The 25946-nt window shown below is 38.0% G+C and overlaps 1 protein-coding gene across 1 annotated transcript; it reads right to left on the reverse strand.

The window, feature by feature from the left end:
- Nucleotides 1–7576: 7576 nt before the first annotated feature.
- On the reverse strand, nt 7577–8636 carry LOC128864802 (jerky protein homolog-like). Its single transcript, XM_054104560.1, has 2 exons — nt 8578–8636; nt 7577–8519 (listed from the first exon to the last, which is right to left on the reverse strand). Exons 1-2 carry the CDS (start codon nt 8634–8636, stop codon nt 7589–7591), a joined length of 990 nt encoding a protein of 329 aa, XP_053960535.1. The 3' UTR covers nt 7577–7588.
- Between the last annotated feature and the right edge of the window lie 17310 nt (nt 8637–25946).

A 25946-nucleotide genomic window follows, 5' to 3' on the forward strand; every position in this document is an offset into this window, starting at 1 on the left:
TCGAAAATTTGGACCATCGAATGGAGGTCTGCCGGCCTTGAAACTTAACCACCCTTTATTATAGTCGAAGCTATTATACATACATTTTGATCCTGATCTGTTTAATATTTTATAAATTTTTTTTATTTTCACATAGTTTAAATATTTTTTAACCTTATTAGCAGGATCTCAATTTGGCACATATGCGACACGCCATTACTAAAATGCCGAGGTGAAATCTTCGCCTATATAGGGTGCGTACGGTATTTGAGGACAACTTGAGAGTAAAACTAATTAGCTTTCGTTTTAAATAAAATTTAACGAGTAAGACAGCTATAACTTCGGTGTTCTTAGGCGCTTCAGGGTGTTTAATGTTGTTTAGAAGGCGTTGTGATCGGATGACTCGTTGTTCACGTGTTTGCCCCGTCCTAAACTATCTTCTGTGCGTAACGTAGGATTTACACTGGAGATCTTCATGGCCAACTCGACAGATAAGACCCCCAGAAACATTAAGCGCCCTCGCAAGGACCCCCATTGATTTTCAAGGGTCCTCATCAATGATCGCTTGCACTTTTTGAAAAAATTCTGCTGATCGGACAGTGTCACAACGTCCCTCGTCTTTTTTTTTTTTTGGGTTTTGCAACAGATTTTGCGTCTGGTGCTTCCAATTGTCGCGAACCTTATGAATGAGTGAATGGTCACGATTAAGAAAAATGTGATTTGCACATATAGGCTGGCTTCGGAAGCGTCTATTGCAATGATCTCGAATAAAGTTGTGTATTCGGAAACAAATCTATCGAAATATTTGTATTGCATTGTGTTAGTGAACGCATCCAAAAAGTACTAGAATAGCATAAAATGAGTAAATAGCGCATCACTAACATAACCGACAAAATTTGACATTTCATTGTAACATTTTTGGCGCAGGTTTGAAGAAAAAAAGAATTTGGGAGATTGAGTTTTGTTTTATTTTATTTACATATTTTGTAAGTAATTACCACAATTTTTGGTCGTTTTCAGCGGACGTATGGACGGAGGAATCAAGTTTCTGGGCCTTTTACTTTATAACACCCTAATAAATGTTGAACAAAAATTTGTATTGCTACGTTCGTGACCATTTCGTTATTGAGTGTCATATAGAGCTCTAGTGTCATACGAAATGCCATGATTTGCAAAAGTAGTGTTCGATAACCCAAAACTACGCAAAGCTAACTGTACGATGGGTACAATGTTGTATTCCTGTAAGGTGAAGTTATTGTAGTAGTAGTCAGCCACAGTGATGATACCTGCACATGCACTTCATTTTTTGAATGAATTCGAACCAGTCTGCTTTTTACTACTTTTTCCAATCAATCTGACCGTATGACGTCATTGGTGGCTTTAATATTGCAATAAATCGATTGGTTTGTGCGCTGTATGGAAAGTTGCGCCCCTTTGTTGCCCAACTGTCGTCGATGTTTAGCTGATTAATTTCTGGAAACAAAAATTCGGTCAGCATGACTCGATAGTGATCACCTTTCGCTGTAACAGCGATGATGCCGCCTTTGCTCTATGAACTTCGCGAACAGATTTTTTTTTTTCAAAGTCAATTTTCCACAATCTGTAAGCGTTGCTGTGGCGTTAAATGAATCATGATGACTTGCCAAGCTTGATAAACGAAAAACCATAGTTATGGATAACTATATTTCTGAAGCAGCTAAAAAGCCTTCTTTTGTATCGACGTAGAGGTTGATGGTTAGGAAAGCTGATGCAAACATTTTCTTTCCACATTTAATTGCCACACAAAAGATGCCGAAAATAATTCTGTAACATTTACATAGTAATCTTTATGGTCTAAAATCAGAAATACTAACATGGGGTCCTTTTCCTGGCCGGGACTTCCAAAATATTTTGATCAGCTACGAAAATCTTCTAAGGCTTTTTAAAAACCTTCAAAATGTTGCATAGTGTTTTTTTGAACTCACAATTTTTATTGAGCAATTTTTCACATAAAACGCATAGCTTTAATTGTCCAAGAAAGAGCAGAAAACAGAAATTATGAAATATGAAAAATTCATATTTTGTACGAGAGCAATTTGCAACAGTACAACTTCATTTACAAATGCGGAGAAACATTCGCCAATGCATATCCACATACATACATACACACACAAGTTCAGCTGTTGGTGTGCGCCAAAAAGCCTTTGCTGGCATGCCATGTTTGTGCACTTATGCTATGTTGCAGACATTATTTCGACATAGTATGTATATGTGTGTGTGTGCGTGTGTTGCAATGCATGCATTTGAGCAATGTGGATGAGCCAAAATGTCAACGCTGACAGCTGACAACATATTATTAACCAGAAATATATGCGTGCACGGGCTAGCATACAAAATTAATAGCCTGAATTAACTGCGCACAATCAAGCAGAAATGTAGACAGCACAAACACAGAAAGACAGAAAGAAAAAACCCACCAATGAGATGAGGTGAAAGGAAGGGACACAAAGGACAGCAGTGGTGTAGACCTTTGAAACACTAACATGCGAATGCATGTTTGTAGTTGTGTGTGCTGGTGTGTTGGTGATTTTTAAAATGTTATTAAAAATGCGTAAATTTCATCGACCGCCGCCGCCACCGCCGTCACACAGACATCATTGGGGCGTGCAAATATTTTGTATGACATAACCTGAATCAAGCATCATGACGTTGTGAACCAACTACACCCGCGACCACAGCAGCCCGTCGTGAGCCGCACTGAAATTCAGAGCAAAGCGTGAGCCGTAAAGCGTGGAGAGATCAATGGCCTATTTCATTACCGGAGCGCTTTTTATTAATCAAATTCAAAATTAATTACGCGCAAAGGATCGCAAACGCGCTGCGTCTCCATGCCCACAAATCGCCCAGAGGTTGGCCTACTAAAAAGGCCTGCGCGCGACTTGAGCACTGAATTGGTAATACGAAAAATGCGAATATGCGCAGAGCAGGCGCAGATAGCAGTAAAAAATTGGAGAGACCATTCATCTGTTCATGCGCTAAAATATTTTTGGCAGCGCGTCCTCGCGGACAGCGGAGTAATTAAAAAATGTTCGCAAAATTCAAGCGCCAGTACTAAGGCGGCGCTACATGCACACATGCATGTGTATGTGTATATGTATGAAGGAGCGATCTGAACGAGAAAAATAGACGTGTATTTGTGTGACTGCCAGCAAAAAAACGAAGAAACAAAAATAAATTAAAAAATTGCAGCAAGAACATTGGCGCATTCGTCCTGCTGTCGCTCGACACATATCTGTTATCTGCTGCTGCCTGTCTGCAAGCACTTCAGCTGGAGCTCTATGCTTGGCAACAATCCGCTGAAAACATAAGTATTTAGTGATCCAACCTTAATGCCACTCGTCGTCCAGACCGACGTTTTACTCTCCATCCACACTTAACCGTCGCTCCTCTACTTGCTGCGTTTGTCCATCACGTCTGCGTCGTGTCCACCTGTGCCATCATCAGCATCAGCATCGCGTGTGATAATTACGCGCTTCGTTGACCGTTTTTATGTCGTTTCATTTATTAATTAATAATTTCATATTTTTATGATGTCTCCCCAATAATGCAGCAACCAACGCGACAAATCGAATGATGCTTTCGATCCACCGCCACCACCACCATAGCGGCCGGTCTGGTAGTGACGATCTCAATGGCGTTGACTATGGCGATGCCTGATGGCTACATTGGCGACATTGATGCCTCGTCGTGTGTTGCGCTGTTTTTTATTTTTCTTTGTGCTTTTGATGATGATGTGATTAGTTTGCACTTGTCCGGCTGTCCGAGTGCCCGATTGCCCTGCTGGCCGATTGTGTGTCTGAGCGCTTTCTACACCTTATCTTGGTTTTTCGAGTTGTATCTACACTAAGCGACAATTGAAAGTTTGAGACAAGGTATTTTTTTAAAACTCCAATATAATTGGAAAAATTTAAGATTTTACATATTTACCAAATAAAAAAATAACAGCAAACGATTTTTACTTCAATATATAGGAAGTGTGGCTCTTAAATTGTGAGTCTGACAAAGGAAACATTTTATTTTGATCTCATTCATATCTATTTTTCGCCTCCTATTATTCCTACAACGCTCTATGCAAATTTGTTATTATTCGAAACTCAGCTGGAAGTCTTCCTCTGTAAGCTCCTTTTGGACGCGTGCCATTTTTAGCTTTATATGAGGATAGGTGAAAGGTTTAGGTGAGTGAAATGGTTGAAGTACCTGGGACTCCTCAAGTAGCACTGAAGCGCCGTTTTGATACCATTATGAGACCTTCAACAGGCAGATATCTGCAGCCAGCCAGAGCTGTTGATATAATGGATAAGATTGATGGGATTTAGGTTGGCGCACTGCCCCAGGCTGTCGAAGAAAGAAGCACCCAGTGACCTTAGTCGTCTAACTGCCAAACCCAGAAGGCAGGATCTAGTCTAATAGTCTAATTTTTTTATACCGTATCAGTCATGGGGTTGGTTCTCCATCAAAATCGCTCCATAACTCTACTTTGTCTGGCTACTCTGTCTCTGATTGAGAGAATCTAAAACACGTCCATACCAATATAAACTCTGTTTCTCATACCGAGATAGTTAACTTCCGGACCTTCCAACTCTACCATGTTGTTGTTGTTGTTGAGTCCTTGGTCGAATATAAAGCTGGATCTTTCCGGTAAAACCGGCAGAGAAAACCGATTGTCGTGCGAACGCCCAAACCCACGATATTTACAGGCAGTTAAGCTGCCATAACGTGATTCCCACGACACCACTGTTCCAGTTAACCGGAAGGACTCGGATTTATATCCGGCCAAGGACTATCACTTCAGAAGCATACATGTATGAACAATGCTTATGCTGCTACAACAAGAACCAACTCGATATGTTTTAAAAGTCTTAACAGTCCCTACGCCAATACAGCGCCAATCTAAGATGTTTGAGACCAGTGGTGTTTCGAGGAATGAAGAAGCAGATGAGTGCACGAAAACGGGTATGGGACATGATTTGGAGTCCAAGGAAGCAAGTCCCGCAAGAGATACTAAAAATTGCACTAATCTAAAAACCTGCAGATTATCTTGTTAATTTTGGTCAACGTTTGATGAGCAAAGAATACGGAGCTCGCTAAAGCTTTTAAATATAAATTTTAATGGAAATATTGACTGGACACTGAACTATTGGACACACGACCGCCAGGCTTCGAGTTCCGCATAACGACGATTGTAGGAGCTACAGTGATAAAGAAGGGTTTGAGCTCCTTAAGAAGTTCGAAGCATGAGCATAAGATTTCTGAGGAATCGCTTCTTGGCGTATTTAGGTACTCCAGGCACACTTTCGCTGATGAAACTTGTTATACATATATGCATATAATTTCCTATGGTGTCGCGAGGGCGCAAACAACAACTTCCTCCACTCGACTCTATCAGCAGCATTCTTCTTCAGCTCGTTCCAGCTTTTGTTCGTTTTTTTTTATCCTCGTTTCTAAACTTCTACTCCAGGTCAGCGAGGGCCTACTTTTTAGTCGGATTCCTTGTGGATTCCAATCAATTGTAGTGTATGTGATGCCACTTGATTCTCTTCTAGGGGTTCAACACGCCCTATTTCCTTTTGCGAACTTCCGTTTATGTTGGAGTTTGGTTGGTGTTTCTCCACAGGCTGCTATTTGGTGTGGTGTTAGGCTAGCAAAATCGAAATATTGTACGCAGGCAGCGATTTACAAAGCCTTGTAGATGTGGCATGTCTGTAACTGCAAACTTCCAAGTGTCGCAGTCGTACAGTAGAACTGACTTGGTGTTCGAATTCAAAATTTGTATCCTAGACGAGCACCAGGGTGAAAAGAAGAGGAAGAGGATTAGAGAACCTTTCCTGGTCACCATAATAAACCGCTCCGGCCATTGTTTCAACACTCTTAAAGCATTTTTCCCCAAGAAGCATTGACATTTCTTTCGCTGATTAGTTGGATTCTTAATGTTTCTGATTCTGGATGCCTTATATCAACCAAAGGTGCTTAAAGGGATTCAAGTACCCTTCTTTTTCAATATTGACACTCAATTTGGTCGTTGCCTTGTTCAGAGGTGAGGGTCAAATGGCGAATGCCTGGATTTCCTGCAAGCCAAACTTATGATCGTTTCCCTTCATTTGTCGACTAGTGTAGGCACATGAGTGCATGTGGTGGAATTTTTCGCAAGGTGTTGCTGCAACATGCAGTTGATTAAAAAATTAAATTGCCATTTTTCGAAATTTTTTTTGTATTTTTTTTGTTTTTGGCGAGTAATATGTCGTTAATTACTCGAAAATGTGCCAATAATGTGGCAAGCATTGTGAGTGGCGTGGTGCGTTAATCGTTTGCGGCAGTTTTACCGGATTATACAGCTTGGATTCATGCTTCAACTAATTAAAGGTGCCTTCGGAATGTTGCACGTTTATTGCTTTCACTTAAGCATTTTGAATGATTTCGCAGCGAGCTTGCACATGCAACAGTAAAATGCAGATTTTCGCATCAGTCCATATTTAGTAGTAGTTAATTACATTTTTACTGGCTCAAAGGACACATCTGCTGTATTGTGGCGTTCCAAAAAAGAAAAAAAAACCTGCATTCATTCAATTATATTTTTATGGTAAAAGGATTTTATTGCAAATTGGTTTATTACAGTGGAGTTGATGATTTCAATTTAATTCATGTCGCTATTATCGAACTGCTTGGCTTGGATGCGGCCTAATTTACTGATTGGCAGGCTAGCAGAGCTAATGGCAAACCCAAACAGCTTACCGCCTACGGAGCTTTGGCGTCGAAATAGACACCAAGCTGAGCTGGTAAATGCTTCTACATCTCGCAAGACAGATGGAAAAGGCGAGGCTAGGATACTATACCAGAGATGCAGGAAGATCTGCAGTGGAAATTGGAATTTTATTTTGAGGATATTTATGTAGGTGCGTGCATTGCGTTAAGTGACTATAGTACAGTATAATCTCGATAATTCGGACAATTAAATACCAGAGGTTGTCCGAAATATCGAATTTTCCGGATTATCGAGTGGGTAAAAAATTTAATAGAAATCAGTAGATCAGTAATTAAATGAAATAAACTTTTATTTAATCTTAAATTGATTAATATTCAATGAGTTATATGTACATACATATATTAGTTTTTATTCGGCCGTAAAATAATTCAATATATTCGTTTGCCGCAATTTTGTTTCATTTCTCTTTCTGAAGGCAATATCTCTGAGACTCACAAGTTTTAAAATGTCTCCGGATGAAAATTCCTGTTCCTCTGCATATTTAATACAACTATCAAATGCGACAATAGCTTGAGAGTGCGAAATTTTACAATCTTGACTTTCATTTTCGTCAAGACGGCTGTTCTCGTTATCTTCTTCCTCAATCTCGTTGATATCGAAATCAGTGTCGTCATTCAACCACTCAGTAATCTCGTTATCATTATATACATCAGGGGATATTTCAACAAGAAGATCAATTATTTTAGTTGAGCTGCTGGGCCGTAGCATCGCAAGAGGCAAATCATCATCTGAGTCCCATTCTTCGTCATAAAGAATTTTGTTAAAACATTTTCTGAGCACGCGTTCATCCACATTTTTCCAAGCATTAGACTATAAAAAAGCCACATCTTTTAATGTAAAGTTTTTTAAAGATTCTGGGAGATTGCTCGTTGGGCTGGACAAAAGTAGAGACAAAAAACTCTTCCGATAGTTTGTCTTTAAAATTCGGATAGCATTTTGGTCCATTGGCTGTATAAGAGCCGTGCAGTTTGGTGGCAAAAACATAACATATATGTCCTTATCGGCATCCGACAGTGATTGGGGATGGCAAGTTGCATTGTCTAGCAGTAAAATGGCTTTGGCTGGTAAATTCTTTTCCTTTAAGTAACGCTTTACTTCTTTAACGAATGAGTTTTCAAACCAATTTTTAAAGATTTGCTCTGTCATCCAAGCATTTTTGGTATGGGAGTACCCAAGCGGAAGGTTTACTTTTTTAAACGATCTGGGGTTTTTGGCTTTCCCTATCATGAATAATGGAAGTTTATGTTCTCCGGTTGCATTACAGCAAACTAGAAGTGTTACTCTTTCTTTTCCAATTTTGCGCCCGGGTGCGGATTTTTCATTATGCAATGCAAGGTTTTTTTCTGCAAGTTTTCTCCAAAACAAAGCAGTCTCATCTGCATTATAAACCTGATCATACGTAATGCCCATTTCTGCAATTTTCTTTCGCAATTTTTCAATAAAGGGTTGCACAGCAGTAGAATCATTGGAAAGTTTTTCGCCAGATATTTTTAAGAATTTAATTCCATATCGGGAGCGAAAATTACTAAACCAACCATTACCAGCCACAAATTCCACACTTTGTCCGTAAATTTGGGAACAGAATTGTTTGGCCTTTTCTTTGATGATTTCCGAGGAAATCGGTGCATTGTTTCGTCTTGCGTTTACAAACCATTTATACAAGTGGTCTTCCATCTTTTCAAACTCCGCAGGTCGCATAGTTTTATGCTTTCCAAGGCCACATTCTGTTCTAGCAATGTAACTGCAAAATATAATCAAAGGAGTGTAAACTCTTCTTACAAAATGTTTTCGTTTCTTACCTATCAATCTTTAATCCACTTGATTTTATGTCCGAAATTGTAGATTTACCTATGTACATTGTATTTCGCAGCTAGCTGTCGAATTGACTGCCCTTCACTTAGTTTCTTAAGAACTTCTTTTTTCTGGTCTATCGTTAAAAACGTATGTTTTTTCTTAGCTGCTGGTGCCATAGTTAAATTTATACAGTCCACAGTTAAAGAAATTATGGAGTTAATGTTTGAAATTAGCTACTGAACTACACGTTACGCAAATATGCTTATGAATATGAACTAGGAGCCTGACGAGCACTTAAACGCACTATTCACGCAAAGTAGTTAGCAGGGGAGTCCCCTTTATAAAATAAAATAAAAAATAACGGAATTCCTTTTTATTTCAGCATATTCACTGGAAAATAAAGAAGTGTCCGAATTTTAGAGGTACATGAATACGTGGTGTCCGGATTACAGAGACTTCAATAGAAAACGTTTTGTTGTCCGGATTACCGCGCTGTCCGAATTATCAAGTGTCCGAATTACCAAGATTAGACTGTATTTGGATTAATTTTGAAAACGTCTTTGTTTCTTATTTAATTTTAAACTTTATTATTTGATTTATTTAATCTACTCTCATTTAATTTTAATTCATTTTTTACGAAAACATATTTCATTCACTAACAAAAATTATATAAACCAGGTTTCAAAAAAATTGTAAAAATTTAAGTGTCAAATTTGTGCAAATTAAAACACAAGATTCAACAAATTTCCATCAAAATTTTAATCAGAATTTAAGAAAAATTTCGAGTATGCAATTTTGCAGCTTATTGAATTTAGGCATAATAAAGTTTAAGTTTCAAGTGGCGTAAATATACAGGGTCCGCCATATAACTTTACGGAATTAAAAATGCTATAAAAAAGAAACTACTCAATATTTTTCCAAACTGTTTTTATTATTGTGAAGTACAATCCTTCCGGTTAATGATGGAACACAACTTCATTCATATGGCTGCCTCGGCTAGCCATGCACCAACCCATACGATCGGTCCAGTTTTTCAACACATTTTCGATTGTATGCGGCTGTATTTCAGCTATGACATCGCGTATGTTGGCCTTCAGTGCATTAATTGTTGCTGGTTTGTTGGCATAACACTGGTCTTTGACGGCACCCCAAAGTTAATAATCCAACGGCATCAAATCGCAGCTCTGAGGCGGCCAAACGATATCAGAATTTCGGCTGATAATGCGATCTGCAAAGAGAGTGCGCAAAAGATTGATCGTAGCATTCGCTGTGTGGCAAGTAGCGCCATCTTGTTGGAACAAAATGCCACCAATATCCTACTCTTCAATTTCTCGGAACAAAAATTCGTTCAACATGGCCCGGTAACGCTCCCCATTGACGGTTACGGCCACTCCTCGCTCATATTCGAAGAAAAATGGACCAATGATGCCTCTCGACCGAAATCCGCACCAAACAGTGACTTGTTGTGAATGCATCGGCTTTTCTTCGAGTGCGTGCGGGTTTTCTGAGCTCCAAATGTGGCAATTTTGCTTGTTAACATACCCGCCGAGATGGAAATGAGCTTCATCCGAAAAGTTGATTTTTCGGTAAAAGTCTTCATCTTCTTCAAGTCGATCCCAAGCCCATGAACACAACCATTTTCGTTCAGCGGAAGAATAAAACTAATTTTCTGTCAAATCAGATGACAGCTAAGTGTTACCATTCTTCAAATAATACCTAGTTCAAATACGTAGCGATAGATGGCGGGCCCGTAGCATTGATTTTTTACAATTTTTTTTCTGTAGTTGTTGGGGTTTTCTTCCTTATAAAACAATGTCGAATTGGCTTAAAAATCGCGTAGATTTTTGACAACTGTTTTTTTTTTGCTGTAGTCGAAATATCGAGCATTCGTTATATGGCAAAAAGGTCCAACACCGTCTAAACAAAAAAAATTTCAAAAATCTACACGATTTTTAAGCTAATTGAAACTTACACTTTATTATACCAAAATTCAATGGTGCATATTCAAAATTTTCTCTGATTAAAAAGTTTGCAATTTTTATGAAAATTGGGCTTGGGCCACAATTCAGTGGACTATAAAAATGCATACTCAAATTTTGTCTAATATTTTTTCAGATTAAAAAGTTTGCAATTTTTATGAATATTTAAAACTTTTTTTTTTTAATTAACGTTCGAAGCCCAAATTTATATGGTTTTTGTAGGAGAATGAACTATAGTTTCATAAGAAATTACTTAAAATTTAAAGAGAAACAAATAAATTGTCAATGCCTATCGATAATTTCTAGGGCTGTGGATATTTAACGTGGAGTTTATACGGGCGTCATAAGAACAATTCTAACGTACAGACTCACTGCTTAATTCTTATTCCTCCTTTGAGAGAGAAATAGAAGGCGCCTTCGATTCGCCAAGCGTCAGCGAGTGGCGAATAAATCAGGCAACTAGTATAAGTGTTGGCAGTACTGAAAAGGAGCTGCCAAAAATTTCCTCTGCTTGGAAACACTTACTGAGTATTAGTGAGTCTGAGTTCATATAGAGAAATATGTGTTGCTTCAACTCGTTACTTGTGACTCTCGTGCTCTGTTAAAACTCTTTTGTGTGCTCTTTCTTCTCAATATTGTTGTTGCCTTTAAGCTAGAAACTAATAATTGCAACGTGTGTGAACACGACGGGAGCACCAAAAGAATTATCTTTTCGCAAAGTTGAAGCAACAATACGTTACCTGTATGAATATCAGAATTTCAAGTAACAGTATCAGATCAGAATATCAGTTAGTATCAGAAAAGAGAGTTGACCGTTTTGAAAGTGAGGAGTTACACCAGTTTTATGAGGTATAACCATACTTGCTAGCAGTGAATCTTGCACGATAACTTGGCTGAACTCCAACAATTACTTTAAGGCGATGGTTTGCTTAGGAGGGGTTTTAGAACATTATATATATATGTATATCGATAGGTTCAAATTGGACAGCGTTGCATGGATAGTGGAGGTGGTGCTGAAGGAAATGTTGTCTGAGTGATAGAGCTCAGACCCAATTAGCACAAAAGATGAAATACTGTTTATTTAGATATCTATTTTTCATCTATTGTTCGGCCATCCCATCTTCCATGGTTTGGCATGGTCTCTCAAAGGCTAGTGTCCGGTTATTGTTGACGTAATTCTGAATATATCTGCTCATGGCTTGCTGAACAACTCGTTAGTTCTGTATTTTTGTTAATTAGGCTATGTTTGTTTAGTTATTTTGCAGGTATACATTTGTCAAGGGCCTGCTTTTGGAATAGCGGGAAGATCTCCCTTTTGTGCACACCTTGGGAACAGCCTATTTCTATCGCTTCGGATTCGTTACAGGGTGCTCACTGGCAAGAGCTTATCAGCTTTCTTATTTCCTTCTATGTTCCTATGTTCAGGTATCCAGATGAGAGTGATGTTTGTCGTGCGCGCTAAAGCATTAAGTTCTTCTTTGCATTGTGGGACTATTTTTGAATTACTTATAGGTGACTTTAAAGCTAAGATGGTTGGCTTGACTATCTGAAAAAATACATACTTCCGATGGTGTGGCACTCCGTCGTTGGAATCACCGAAGTAATACAGGGTTGCCCATGTTCGACGGAATCGATGACTCTTCGGGCCCATTCCAATCGACGAGGCTTGTCCGCAGGCAACAATCTTTGCGTCAATTGAATCTTATACGGGAATAAATGCAAATCAATGCGGATAATTCGTTGTAAAGTGGTCCGAGCAATGCCCAACTGCTGAGAACGGCGTTTTTGGGATGTCCTTGGCGACGCCTTGGTCGGTTTTGATTTGGCCTCTTTGGATTAGAAAGTCGAAAACCTTTCGTACAAACGTTTAATGGTGTTCTTAGAAGGCGCACTTTTCACATTATTTAATTTTTTATACGCACGTTGAGTTTTCACAATTGACTTCTGTTTTTGAATGTAAATTTCAACAATTTGGAAGCGCTCGCGTGGCGTTTACTGTTCCATGGTAAAAATCTGCTTGGACTGACGCTTCCAACGCGGTATGTTATTAAGCGATCTGACGTCTTTGTCAAAAGATACAGGGTTGCCAGATGGGTCCGTCGAATATTGGCAACCCTGTACTATGAGTATCGGTCATAAATAGTAGGGGGAGTTTAGACCCAGCAGCTCTTTTAATGAATAACGCTAGTTGGCTTCTCTGCTTTTCAGGTGCATTTGGGAACATAAACCTCTGATACCCCAGATGTCTTAAAAGTGAGCCTAGTCAACCCTACGTTGCTTTACATACCTTAGATTACTTTTTGTCTGAATCAATTGGAAGCCATGCTTCGCTACAGCAAAACTTCACTATGCAATCAGCTTGACCCTGTTGCTGATAAAGGATGTTTCAGATATTCCCCCAATTGCTTTTATCCAACACTTTTCAATTGTGGGTGTTCGTTAACCACCTGCTGATAGGCTTAAACATCTGGATTTAGGCTGGTTAGAAAGTTGTACAACAAAGGCGACTTTGAGAAAGGCTTGACGAAGTTATCAGCTGTATTGCATTATTACAGGCGCACCATTGATAGGAAATCCGGTATTTTGCCTACACCAATTTATTGGATTTATGAAACTAAAAGTAGGTACTCGTATTAGAAAACCATTATTAACAAATTGTATTGTGTGGCACAAAATATGCTGGGCTCACATTGCTACAAAATAAGGCAATCCCATGTGAATTCCTGCCTTGCAATAGCAAAAATACTCATACTATTTTTTGTTATTTTCGAGGCCCATAGACTTCATGACCTACAGTCCACAAAGTGTGTCACTGTTTGAGCCTAATGACATCTTCAACAGCTGTTGTGTCCAATAATTGAATACAGCACTGCTTCTTGTTCTAAACCCCCAGGTATTTAGTTGCCAATACCATGAAAAAAATCTACTTTTCATAGATCATTGGACAAAATGAATTAAGTTTTCTTTACATTAAACAAGAATTACCTTTTATTTTTTAGCTGCTTGTCTGACATTAAGATCGATTAAACCCCCTATTTGGCTATCTATGAATTATCGAATGTGTAGTCGATTATGGTGTGTACGACGACTGGCAGGCAAAAATGCCACCATTTGATTGACGATGTGTGATATTTGTCAAAAATTTCATAGACTTATTGCTAAATTTGCTGACCAAAATTAGTCGCAGATCAGCGATTACGTGAATCCATGTGGAATTGTCAAGCTGTTATTGTTGTTGTTGCTGCGTGTGCATACAAAATCGAAGCAACCATATTTGTGGCGAGTAATTAAATACTTGTTAAATGTTAAAATGCTAAGAATTGCTTTGTGGTCTTGTGGCGGAGTGGAGTAAAAAAAGTATCTATGCTTTTGTGCTTGTATATGTATATATATGTACATATATGTGTTAGTACATGTGTACACGTGTGTTCACAATAATGGCAGCGCGACATATACAAAGTTTTGATTTTTTTTATTTTATTAAAAAAATATATACAATTTATAACAAAAAGCAAATTATTAATAATTTTGAGGCATGTGATATTTTTCAAAAGATTTAAAGGATTACTAAAAAGTTATTCTTCACATTGATCAACATTAATACTTTCTTTGAAACTGTCGTTATCACTTTGGTAAAGTACTGGGTTGGCAAGTAAGTAATTGCGGATTTTGTTTAGAAAATCAAAGATAATTTTTTCATGGAACTTAATAACTTTATTCTGTAATGTATTGCCAATTTTGAGCACTGACCTTTTGCCATCTTTCAAGTAACATCATAATCCCACGTTCATAAAACTTCTGGTTTTTATTAGCAAAAAACTGAATCGGGTACGATTTGACATCATCATCATTATTGAAATTTTTGCCATTCAAGGAGTTTTATAAAGATCGAAACAGGATTATATGGTGGATATGGCAAAACATTCCAACCAAGCTCCAGTCATTTTTGCCGAGTAGCCAAAGATGTGTGTAGCCCTGCATTGTCATGATGGAATACAATACCTTTTCGACTTCTCAATTCGGGCCGCCTTTCTTCAATTGCATTATTTAGCTTCGTTAGACAATTCAATGCAGACATCAGAATTGATCGTTTGGTTGGGTGGTAAGAGTTCAAAGTAGACAATTCCTTTGTAATCCCACCAAACTGATAACAAAACCTTCTTTTGATGAATATCAGCTTTTGATGTTATTTGAGTTGGTTCACCTGGCCTGCTCCACGATCTTTTCCGCTTGATATTGTTGTAAACAACCCATTTTTCATCGCCAGTTACCAGTCTTTTTAAAGATGGGTTATTTTGATTACGTTTCTTTAGCAAATCGCCGCTGTTTATGCATTGCGTTAAATGCGTTTCTTTCAGTTCGTGAGGAACCCATGTATCGAGTTTTTGGACATAGCCAAGTTGTTTTGAGTGATTTTCAATGCATGTCTGTGATACATGAAGCTTCTCTGCAATTTCACGTGTTGTACTGTGACGATCCGAATCGATTATTGCTTTGATTAGGCCGTCATCAACTTCAACTGGATAAACCGAGCGTTTTTCATCTTTGAGTGAAAAATCACCAGAACGCTGCCATTCTTTTAAGGTTTCATCACCATAAACAGCACATAGTTTGTTATGAGCTTACGATGCGGTTTCCCTTTGCGGAAATAAAAAAGCAGAATATGACGAAAACGTTCCTTTTGATTTTCCATTTTTCAACGAAACGCCAAACGAAACTGCGCACCGATCAAAAATTGGTTTTTATTGATTCACAGCTGAATTGCCAACTATCAAATAACAAAATGTATTTTACATTTGTACTACGTCTGCAAACCTAAAAATTGAACTGAAGCCATCTATGAGTGAAATCCGCAATTATTTAGTGGCCAACCCAATATATTCTCTGTTTGTTCAAATATGGGGCCGTGTATCCCAAATAAGGTTGACCACAATGCTGATTTTTTGTTCTGTTGCCAATAATACAAATTACTCTCCAATAAATGAAAATGAACATTTTAAATATTGCCTCCATTTCAATGACGTATCAGAACGTCTTGAGCGAATTCGGCCAAATAAGTGCATAACGTTCTGATGCGTCAATGTGCTCAAAGGGTTAAGGGCATTATTACTTAGGTCATTTCGATTTTAAAGATTACTTTTAAAGAAAAACATTTTTTTTGCATGTACACCAACTGTTTTTTAATGTTAATTCAAGGGTTCGTTTTTTTTTTGTTTGGTTTGTCAGTTATATTACATAAATTAATGAAAATAAAAATTAAAATAAAAAATTAATAAAAATCATCATAAATTTGAACTAAGCCCTACAGTTAAGTATGCTGTGAACTGTTAAGTGGTGTATATGCCCCAAGATAGTTCACTGGCTTTATACAGCTATTGTAAGACCAATCATGACCAACGTTGTGCTGGTCTGGTGGTCAACTCATGGGAAGAAAAGTTCGATCAAGCTAGACAGCACTCAAAGAGCAGCTAGCTTTTGTATTAGCGTGGCTCTGAGAACAATACAAACATCAGCGTAAAATGTCATATTGCATTTATTGCCGATTGACCTGTTTTGTAAATAAACAGCCGTTAAAGTGTCCCTAAGATTGAGGGAATCATCAATGCGTAAAGCGAATAACAAGGAGCATTCGCGTATTCTGAACTGTTTCCAAACAAACTTCCCTTTAACTCAATTCCTTTCAGGGCACGGAGTGTTTACTTCCATAGATTCTGTCATGATAGTTTACTAAACTGCCCAATCTGCAAGGAGAGGGAAGACGACGTTGATCACGTCTTGTTTCAATGCCCACGTTATGCCTCCGAAACCTGTAGTATATTCAACGGAGAGAATATTACAGATTTTATGCTATATCGGATAATAACTGGAAGCGAATCTGCGCGCATATAAAACATATCCACAATGATTTAAGACTCGCGGAGGTCACGACTTTCCCGACTCAGTGGATTTACGTTCCCACGACAGAGGGTTCTACGTAACCGGAACGACCCGAACTATCCCTTCAGCACCATTCTCCGTACATGTATGAGGAATATTTATGCTGCTGCGACAACAATAAGAGCTGAGTAGATTTATGCCTTGACAGGCCTTATACTTGAGTTTCCATCTAGAGAGGACTGGGAAAATGGTGTAGTATTTTATGAAAGTGGTGCCAGCATACGAGTACATAGCGACAATTGTAAACTCAACGATCAAATGGGAGGCGGTGTCTATCCGGATACTATAGGTTCCAGTATACCTTTTCACTTACCTGATCTATGCAGTGTATACTGAGCCGAAGTTTTGGCGATTTAAGAAAGCCTTTTAGTCAGTTACAGTCAGAAGTATATATATATATTCCGATAGCCAGACAACTTTGAAATCGCTTGAACACCTTCTATCCGGGTGCACGGCTCTGTGTAGAAGAAGGTTGAATTTACTAGGAATCGCTTTTCTGGGCAGCATCGCGGATGTTGCAAGCCTCAAACTAGCTGGTATAGCCAGCTTTTTAAAGGTCACATAATGGTTTGAAGGATAGTACCGCGGTGTCACAACGGGTCTCTATTTGGCCTAGGTGCGTCGTAAGACAGCCACTTTATATATATTAAGGGTTTTCCAATAAGAGGTGTTATTTTGATATTAAAAAAATGCTAATTTTTAATATAAATGATCGGATGTTTATTTCATAATGAAGAGGAAGGTATGCCGTTGATAGTGGAAAATAACATCAGGCAAACGACCACCACGACCACGCTTACAGGACAATATCCTTTTCATGAAATTTTTCGTAACCGAATTGCAAAGTGGCTGCCCTATGGCCTCGATAGCCTCACGAATTCCATCTTTGAGGTCTTGAATCGACCCTGGGCTGTTAGCGGGGACCTTATATTTCATGGGGCCCTAAAGAAAAAAGTCACAAGGTGTTAAAGCACAAGATCTCGATGGCCAATTGTGATCACCTCTTCGAGAGATAACACAGTCCGGAAACTTTTCCCATAAAATATTATTGGTTTCGTTGCTTGTGCGGTACGTAGCGCCGTCTTGTTAAAAATAACAGTTGTCCAGATCAATACCATCCAATTCCGGCCATCTCTCGATAGCGCAATCCATTCATTCATAGCACCTGTTATTAGAAAACTCTTTATAACTGGCGCTTACACCCTTTTGGGTGTTTGGCTGAGCTCATCCTCCTACCTCCTATTTGTGGCGTGCGTCTTGATGTTGTTTCACAAATAGAGGGACTTACAGTTTTAAGCAGATATTTGTTTTATGAGGAGTTTTTTTATGGCAGTGTGCCATTGTCCGCCCAGGAGCGACCGCTATTAAAAAAAAATTTTTCTTCATTTTGGTGTTTCACGAAGATTCGAACACCCACTTTACCAAACCTAAATCTGGTTGTTTGATGAAATTTTGAATTTAAAAGTTTTCGCCAAGTATTTCCTACTTCCCATTATTAAAGACAAATTTCGTATGATAACTATTCTGTAAATTATTTATAAATAAATTTTTATGCCAATTTGGCTATAATTAATCATAAAAAACCTAAATAATAATGGCCTTAAGTATCTGGGAGGCCTTTCCCAGTAACACTTTATGGGCACACCTCGCATGATAGATTTTCCTCACAGCGCGCTGGCGCAGCCTCTAACAACCGTTTGGTGTTAGTTCAAAATAAAACGAACAAGTAAAAGAGTATTGAAATTTGGAAAAAAGAAGATAATAAATACAAAAATTCTACTGCGGGCTGCATAGAGGAATTTACACGAATTTTTAGTAAAACTGCGTCAAATATTTGCGGCAAAAAAAGGCTTGTAACAGCAACAACAGTGGCAGTAGAAGAAGCCGCAAACTGTTATTGAATGTATTTATTTACGTAAATACGTGCTTACACACACGCACACACACATACACACATACATACCTGCATATATACAGATATGTGTATGTATTTATAGTGTGTTGTTCTTGTTATTGTCGAACAGCAAATTGTCGCTGCTGTCATTTAAAATCACCTTCAGCGCAGCGTACAAACGTTGAGGAATGCGCGGCTACAACAACTACTAGAACAACAATAACGACAAAAATGAAAGCAAGAATTGCATAAAGAACAAGCGACGAAAATAGCAATAACAATAAGCGCTACGCATGCGTGCCACAGCAACAGAATTGTAACAAATGCATTCGCACCAAAGAACAACTCAACAACAATGCAACAACCTGTTGTTAAATTCTTTTTATTTTCCATTCGAGTTGCAACAACTCGACTTGTATGAAAATGGACGCAAACAAAAAAAGAGTCGCAAAAACGAAAAATCCGAAAAAAACAGAGAAAACAACAACAGAATAATACATTTCCAGCGATTAGCCGCCACTGCCTTATCAATATTCCAGCTGTGTGCCGCAAACGGCAACAAGAAGCAGTGGAATAACAATAACAACAATAGCAAAAGTGTAGCGGTAGCTGTAGAACGGCAAGTGGCAGCTGTTGCTACATACAACACAGCGATTGCTGCTGGCATTCTAAATAAAGTGTACAATTGGCTGTCGTGGCTGATGTTGTTGTTGTAGCTGCTCTGCTCTTCGGCTGCTCTGGAGCTATCTGCTTCTGTTGTTGCGACTATTGTCATTACAATGTTGTTGCCACTGTTTGTTGACACACCAACTGGCGTTCTTTTGTTGTTCGTTATTGTTGTTGTTGTTGTTGTTGTTCGGCAATCGTTGTCGTTGTTCTCACTCCAGCCGCTCGCCCAGTCGAAATGGTCAAAGGAATGCAACTTGTTTCGCATGCATGCGAATGCGGCATGCATTTGCGGTATGCCACAAACGCCCCGAATCGAATTGCTGTCATGACCAAAAACAAAAAACAACAAAAACCAAAAAAAAAAAGAGACTAACAATAAAAACTCGACATGAAAAAAGTGAACTGTAAAAAAATTAAATTACTAAAAGCACCACACAAAAACAGTTTGCAAAAAATTAAATCACTTGCCACAAAGAAAAAAACGAAAAATGTCACTTACCCGTCGCGCCGATTGTTGCTGCTGCTGCTGCTACAGTAGCGCAGCAAAAAAGAATACCAGTTGCCAACTTCCAAAAAGCTGCTTGATTTGTTGATTTGGCGGAACGTTTCGCTGTTTGTCGGGAAGTCGGAGTTATCGCAAGATTCGGCGGTGCTGCCTGACAGCCTATGAATTTGACGACGTTTGCTTCTTCTCCTTGACTCGCTGAATTGCTGATGTTGCCGCAAGACAGACAGCCACGAAAATTCACGAAATCACAAATCAGTTGCCACATTGCAGGCACTTTTCTGCGGCGCTGCTGTCTGTTGCACATCTTTTTGGCCTACGATGTGGTTGTTGTTGTTGTTTTTGGGTGTTGCGGCGCGTTGCTTGCAATCAGCGATTCAACACGTCAACAACCGAAATCTCAAACAATTGACTACTGTTATTACAGCCAAACACATACATACACACACACTCACACACATGCACCTATTTACGCGCAAATTTATGCACATACTGATGCATACATTTACTATGTATATGTCTGGTTGTTTCGGAAGTTTGGGTCGCTTTAGATTTTGCGCTTATTTCTTTCCTGCTTTGCTTTTGGCAGTTGTTGCATAATTTTATTGGCTTCCTTTGGATTTTTGGTTTACTAATTTGCTTTGTGTGTTGTGTGTTGTTTTTGTTTTTCTCCTCTTATCTCAAATTTGATATCAACATCGCAAAGCATCATTAATTTTAGTTTTTTGCATTGCCGGGACATACCTGGAGCTCTCTAAGACGCCTTTCAACATCAATTAAAAATTCCTACTGCGTTCAACTTCATTTTTTTTATCAAAACTCCTTCAAAAACTAACCTTAAACGTAGCCTGGAGCTCCCAAAGACACCTTTCATCTTTCATCTTCATTTCAGAATTCCTAGTTCCCTTTCATTTTTGTTATCAAAGCTGCTTTGGAACTTTCACGTAGTTTACTACATCAAATGATATGGCCTTAGAACACCTTATATGGATCTCACGGCGTTCGAGAGAAAGATTCTGCGTAAGATTTTTGAACCTTTGCACGTTGGCAGCGGCGAATATCGCAGACGATGGAACGATGAGCTGTATAAGCTTTACGACGACATAGACATAGCGCAGCGAATAAAGATCCAGCGGCTACGTTGGCTGGGTCAAGTCGTCCGAATGGATACAAACGGTCCGGCTTTGAAAGTATTCGATGCGGTACCAGCTGGTGGTAGCAGAGGAAGAGGAAGGCCTTCTCTGCGTTGGAAAGATCAGGTGGAGAAGGACTTGGCTTCACTTGGTGCGCCCAATTGGCCCCGGTTAGCACGAGAAATAAACGACTGACGCGCTTTGTTAAATTCGGCCAAAATCGCGTAAGCGGTTATCGCGCCGATTAAGAAGAAAAATCAAGTATAAAATAGTTTAACTTACTTATCAGCACCACATTTGTGAATCACCTGTGAGGTCAGCCTAGGAAGCCAAGTGACTCTAACTTCAGTCGACTTGGGCGAAGGTTAATTCGATGAGAAAAAGACATGCTTCTAATTCTTTTTTCGCTGAACACATACATTCATGATACCATATTCAGTAAATTTTTATATAATAATGCCGTATTTGAACAATATTTTGTTTTCTTTTTCATTGCAAATTATTCTAAATTAAAATAGATGAAATAGTTAAAATGCTTAATAAAGCGAAAGATTCAACCAGTGTGTTTGTGGACCAGCTTTTAGTTATAAGTTATAAATACTCAATTGGTAAAGTGCGAGACCTTTTTCAAACAAATTTGTTTTTTTCGACTTTCAAAAAAGGTGATAGAGGGGAAGGCACAGAGGAATATCTTTTATGAATTGCAGTGCAAAACAAAATTCTAATGGGTGTTTTAAATTCTCGGCTGTGACTGTGTGACTCAGTGGGTTGAAGTTAATAACTTTATATATATAATTATTAAAATAAAGCAACAAAAAAAAACTCATTGAGATACCTGGGGAATTATGTGAAGAAATATTGAGCAAGCTTTCCACTTGATTCTGTAGATTTTGGGTTATGGCATACGCAGACTTACAAAAATAAGTTTCAGAAAAAACACTTCAAAGTCGCGCAGGAATAGAACTCCGGCCTGTACGAAGGAACCTTAAATACTCATAACTGTGTCAATTTTTCCCCGATCAATCTGAAATTACGCCCCTGAGCATTCTCAGTTCATCCTTTAACAGAGTAGTGAGTTTTGCAAACCTCTTTTGCTTTTACCTTGATGGTGTGCAGCAAAGCTCGGGTTCTATTAAGGCGAGGTCATATCCTCTCTTGCCAATGTGTCCGCTACTTCGTTGCCCAGTTACAGCCTTGTGTCCTGTACCCAAATTAGCCGGGTGCGATTGCGCGTTCCTAGCAAATTGAAGTTTCTCGATACACTCAAGAAGCAGTGAGGACTTAATCTCTCAGGGTGGCAATGCCATGAGTACTGCCTGACTGACGCTCAGAATAGCGTTCCGTTCATTCCGGTAGTTCTTGTTTAAGTTAATCTCTGGCATATACTTCCGCTTGGAAGATACTTGGAAAACAATCCATCGGCACAGAACGCTTGGTTTGGGACCATATATTCCAGCGCCTATGCCTTCTAGTGTTTTCAAATTATCTGTGTACCAGTGCAAGGTACACTCCCGGAGTTTACTTTCAAATGCAAGTTTACTCCAGTTTACCTGCTCGTCCAGTTCAATCCATCACCTCCATCGCAACTGTGCACCCGTCATTAGAGCTGAGGTCGAATTCAATAATATTTATAAATCTATTGGGATTGACTTTGCTTCTTCTAAACTCTCTTTTATTAAACTGTTTAACCTCCCATTTTACTCTTCGAATTCATGCAATAGGCCCTCAGTAGTTGTTGCGCACCGAATTTATGCAGATCTAAAAAACCGTTTGGGTGAAATTTACCCCAGTGTGTAGATCGCGTATTTGCATATACTCGTACAGTCAATGCCCTTACTATCAAACTTCATTTTTAATTTATATAAATAGTTTTCTAACGTGCAACATAGTTGCCCGATAATTTTTTTATTTAGAACGCAAAGCCTATTTCTGACACAAATTTTCTTTATGTGAATAAAATTCGAGCAGGTGACTATATTATCCGATTCCTTTGCATAAATTAAATTAAGGATTTCATTTAAAATTTATTTTATCTAAATACTTGCAAAACAAACTCTGTTTGTGGAAAAAAGTTTATGAATTTAGGTGAAATTTCCTCCAGTGCGTCGTTTGCGTAAAGAAAGGCATAGCAGCGCCTACCGAAGGTTAATTAAGCCTATAAATAGTTTGATTTGGAATGTTTTGCTATATTTTTTTCTTACGCATTAAGATTATTATTATCTCAGACTATTATTGTTAAAACATCTTTATTTAGTCTGTAAGAAAATTTGTTTTTGTTGACTAATTTTTACTTTTATAAATAAAAAAATAAAAATGGAATCAGAAAACAAAAAATAGAATAGAAGTCGCTACAGGACTGGGAAAACACAGGAAAGGTAGCTTCAGGGGCACTGGATTGTTTTCTGCAAGAAGTAACTATCGTAAACACTATACAGGGTAGGCCACAAAGTGGTTTGTTTTTCAAAACCCAAAAAAATGCAAAAACAAGAGATAATATGTTTCGGTATATTCTCGGTTTATTCAAAATGGTAAACATTGCCATTATTTGCGGAACCATATTTCATTCTTGAGGCTCCTTTAGCTGGCTTCACAGTAGCGCATCCCGTTAACCCAGTTTTCCAAGAGCTTGGCTTGTTCGTTATTCGCTTTAATTATCAAAATCGTTAATTGACTATTTGCAAAATATCGGTCCTTTGCGGCATCACACAAAAAGAAGTCTAACGACGTTAAATTGCAGCTCCAAAGTGACCAATTGACATTGCCGAGGTGGCTGATGGCACCATAAAAGAACTTTGCGCACAAAAGATCGATTTGGGCATAGGTTGTGTAACAATCTGCGCCATTCTGTTGAAAATAAAGCTCCTCCAAGTTTATGGCTTCCATTTTCGGCCACAAAAAATCATTTATCATGCCTCTGTGGGGCTCAAAAATCAAGCTGGAATTCTCTATAGAGGTATGCAGTATTTTAGTAGAACTCCGTTAGCGCGTAGCTTAAGTTGGTATACCTACCTCGACTTGGCAAACCAGTGCGCGATAATTGAAGAAAGCTTTCGCGACACAAACTGCCTTTTTACACCCTTTTCAGTAACACCCTAAGATTAAGTCATTTAGAAGAAATATACATATTTCTTGAATCCCCACCCCTTTCGATTTTTACGATGATATCACTCGCACTTACTTGATCAGCCTGCCACCTAGACTTTTGTACTCTTAGCTGTGCTGCTTCGTCAATGCGAGCGCTAATTATTATGACAATTTTATTGGTACAGGTGAGATTAAAATGGGCGACCATTTTCACTAATGCCTATTAATAACGAAGATAAATAAAAACAATTGTCTACGACAGAAAATAAGCAAACAGAACCGCTAAAGCCACAACCAAAAAACCAATTTTTAGATATCTACCGTACCTGTCTTCGTACGACTATACAAAAATATAATTGAATTGAAAAATATTTTCTTTAATTGATTAGGATCTGCGTCATTTAAGCCCCCCAACTGTTCGTTAAAATACAGCTGCCCACATAAGCTTTTCAGACGTTAAAAGCCTGTGGAAAGTTTTGCTATTTTTTTTATTACTTCTTTACATGCGAATGTTTTGAAATTTGTTTTCGTTAGAAGCAATATGAAATATAATTGGCGCTTGTACCTTTTCTGAGTATTTAGCCGAGCTTCTGCTCCTATTTATGGTGTGCGTCTTGATGTTTTTTCCACAAAACGGAGGAGCCTACAGTTTTACGCCGCCATCGAATGGCAGATGGGTTCTTTATGAGGAGCTTTTGCATGGCGGAAACACACTCGAATATTTGCTATTGCCTATCGAGGAAAAACTTTTGCTATCAATTTGTGTCCATTTGTTTATGTCTTTGATAAAAATGACAAAAAGTAGTGACCCTAAGATGCCCCCTTGGGGAACACCTGAAGTAGCAACAAATCACCATCATAAACCATACATTTTTACCACACACCGTCTGTGCGTCAAATATGACTTAAGCCATTGCAGAAAGTCAGAGTGAAAGCCCAAGCAAGCCAATCTGTTTACTATTAGAATCTGGTGCGATACTTTGACAAATATTTAAAGAAGTCAGTGTAAACGCAATCAACTTGGAGTCCTTTAGAATCTGATGGCATACAGAATTCGCTAAAAACAGCAAGATTAGTAGCTGCAGAGCGGCCAATTACAAAAACATGTTCAATTGGGTTAGTTAAATACTTAACCGCAAAATAAATTTTGTCCTTTACAATGCATTCAAACACTTTAGTGGTGATTAATAGCTTGGAAATCGGCCTTTAATTACGAACATCATTTTTTCTTCCATTTTTAAAAAAAGGTGTGATGATTGGAGATTTCTATTAATTTAAGAAAGTGCCCGTAGACAAAGATTTATTAAAAATAATCTCAACAGGAATGACCAACGCTGGACAATTCTTAAATGGATCCAGTGGTGTAGAAATTAAAAAAATCGATTTTTTGTTTTTTTCGATATTTCGAAAGAACAGTATCTAAAGAATATACTGTAAAATTTTCATGCGGAAAGTCCCAATATTATAGCATCTACAGCCCATTGACTAGGTAGAGAGTGGACCGCGCGCTCCTGTACCTCAAACTTTAAACTCATTTATCTGGAAACGACTTTTTTCGGGCTGGTGTTGTCAAAAAAAAACTGTTTAACCGAATCGTCTGAAGTTTTAATATGTTGTTCACAACATCAACGGCTATCGCCCGTACTAGAATCCTAATATTATTTCAATTATTTCGTTTTCTTTATTATTTTTTATTAAAAAACTGAAAAACCGCCTCGATTTTTAGTGTGTCAAATTCAAAACCGCGCCATTTTGCTAAGTTTTTTTGATTTTATTCTAGTACAGGTACGGTAGAAGACTAATAATTTTTTTTGGTTTTTAAGTTTCAGATAAATAGAAGAGCCAAAATGGACAACACCGTCCAGATCGAAGTTTTCGGGAGGGTCAACTTCAGCACCATTTTTAAAATTATTAAAAGGAAAAAAATAATATAAAAAAAATTATAATATAAAAACAATTATTAAAAAAATTTTAAAAATATAAATTTATAAAAATATGTTTCTTTTTTTTCATTTTTATATGTAAAAGAAGTTAAATAAAAAGCCTAAAGAATTAAATAAAAATTATTAAGAAAATTAAAAAAAAAATTATAAAAAAATTTAAATAAAAAATTATAAAAAAATTTAAATAAAAAATTATAAAAAATTTTAAATAAAAAATTATAAAAAAATGG

The sequence above is a fragment of the Anastrepha ludens genome, chromosome 5 (genome assembly GCF_028408465.1).
Source record: "Anastrepha ludens isolate Willacy chromosome 5, idAnaLude1.1, whole genome shotgun sequence".
NCBI lineage: Eukaryota > Metazoa > Arthropoda > Insecta > Diptera > Tephritidae > Anastrepha > Anastrepha ludens.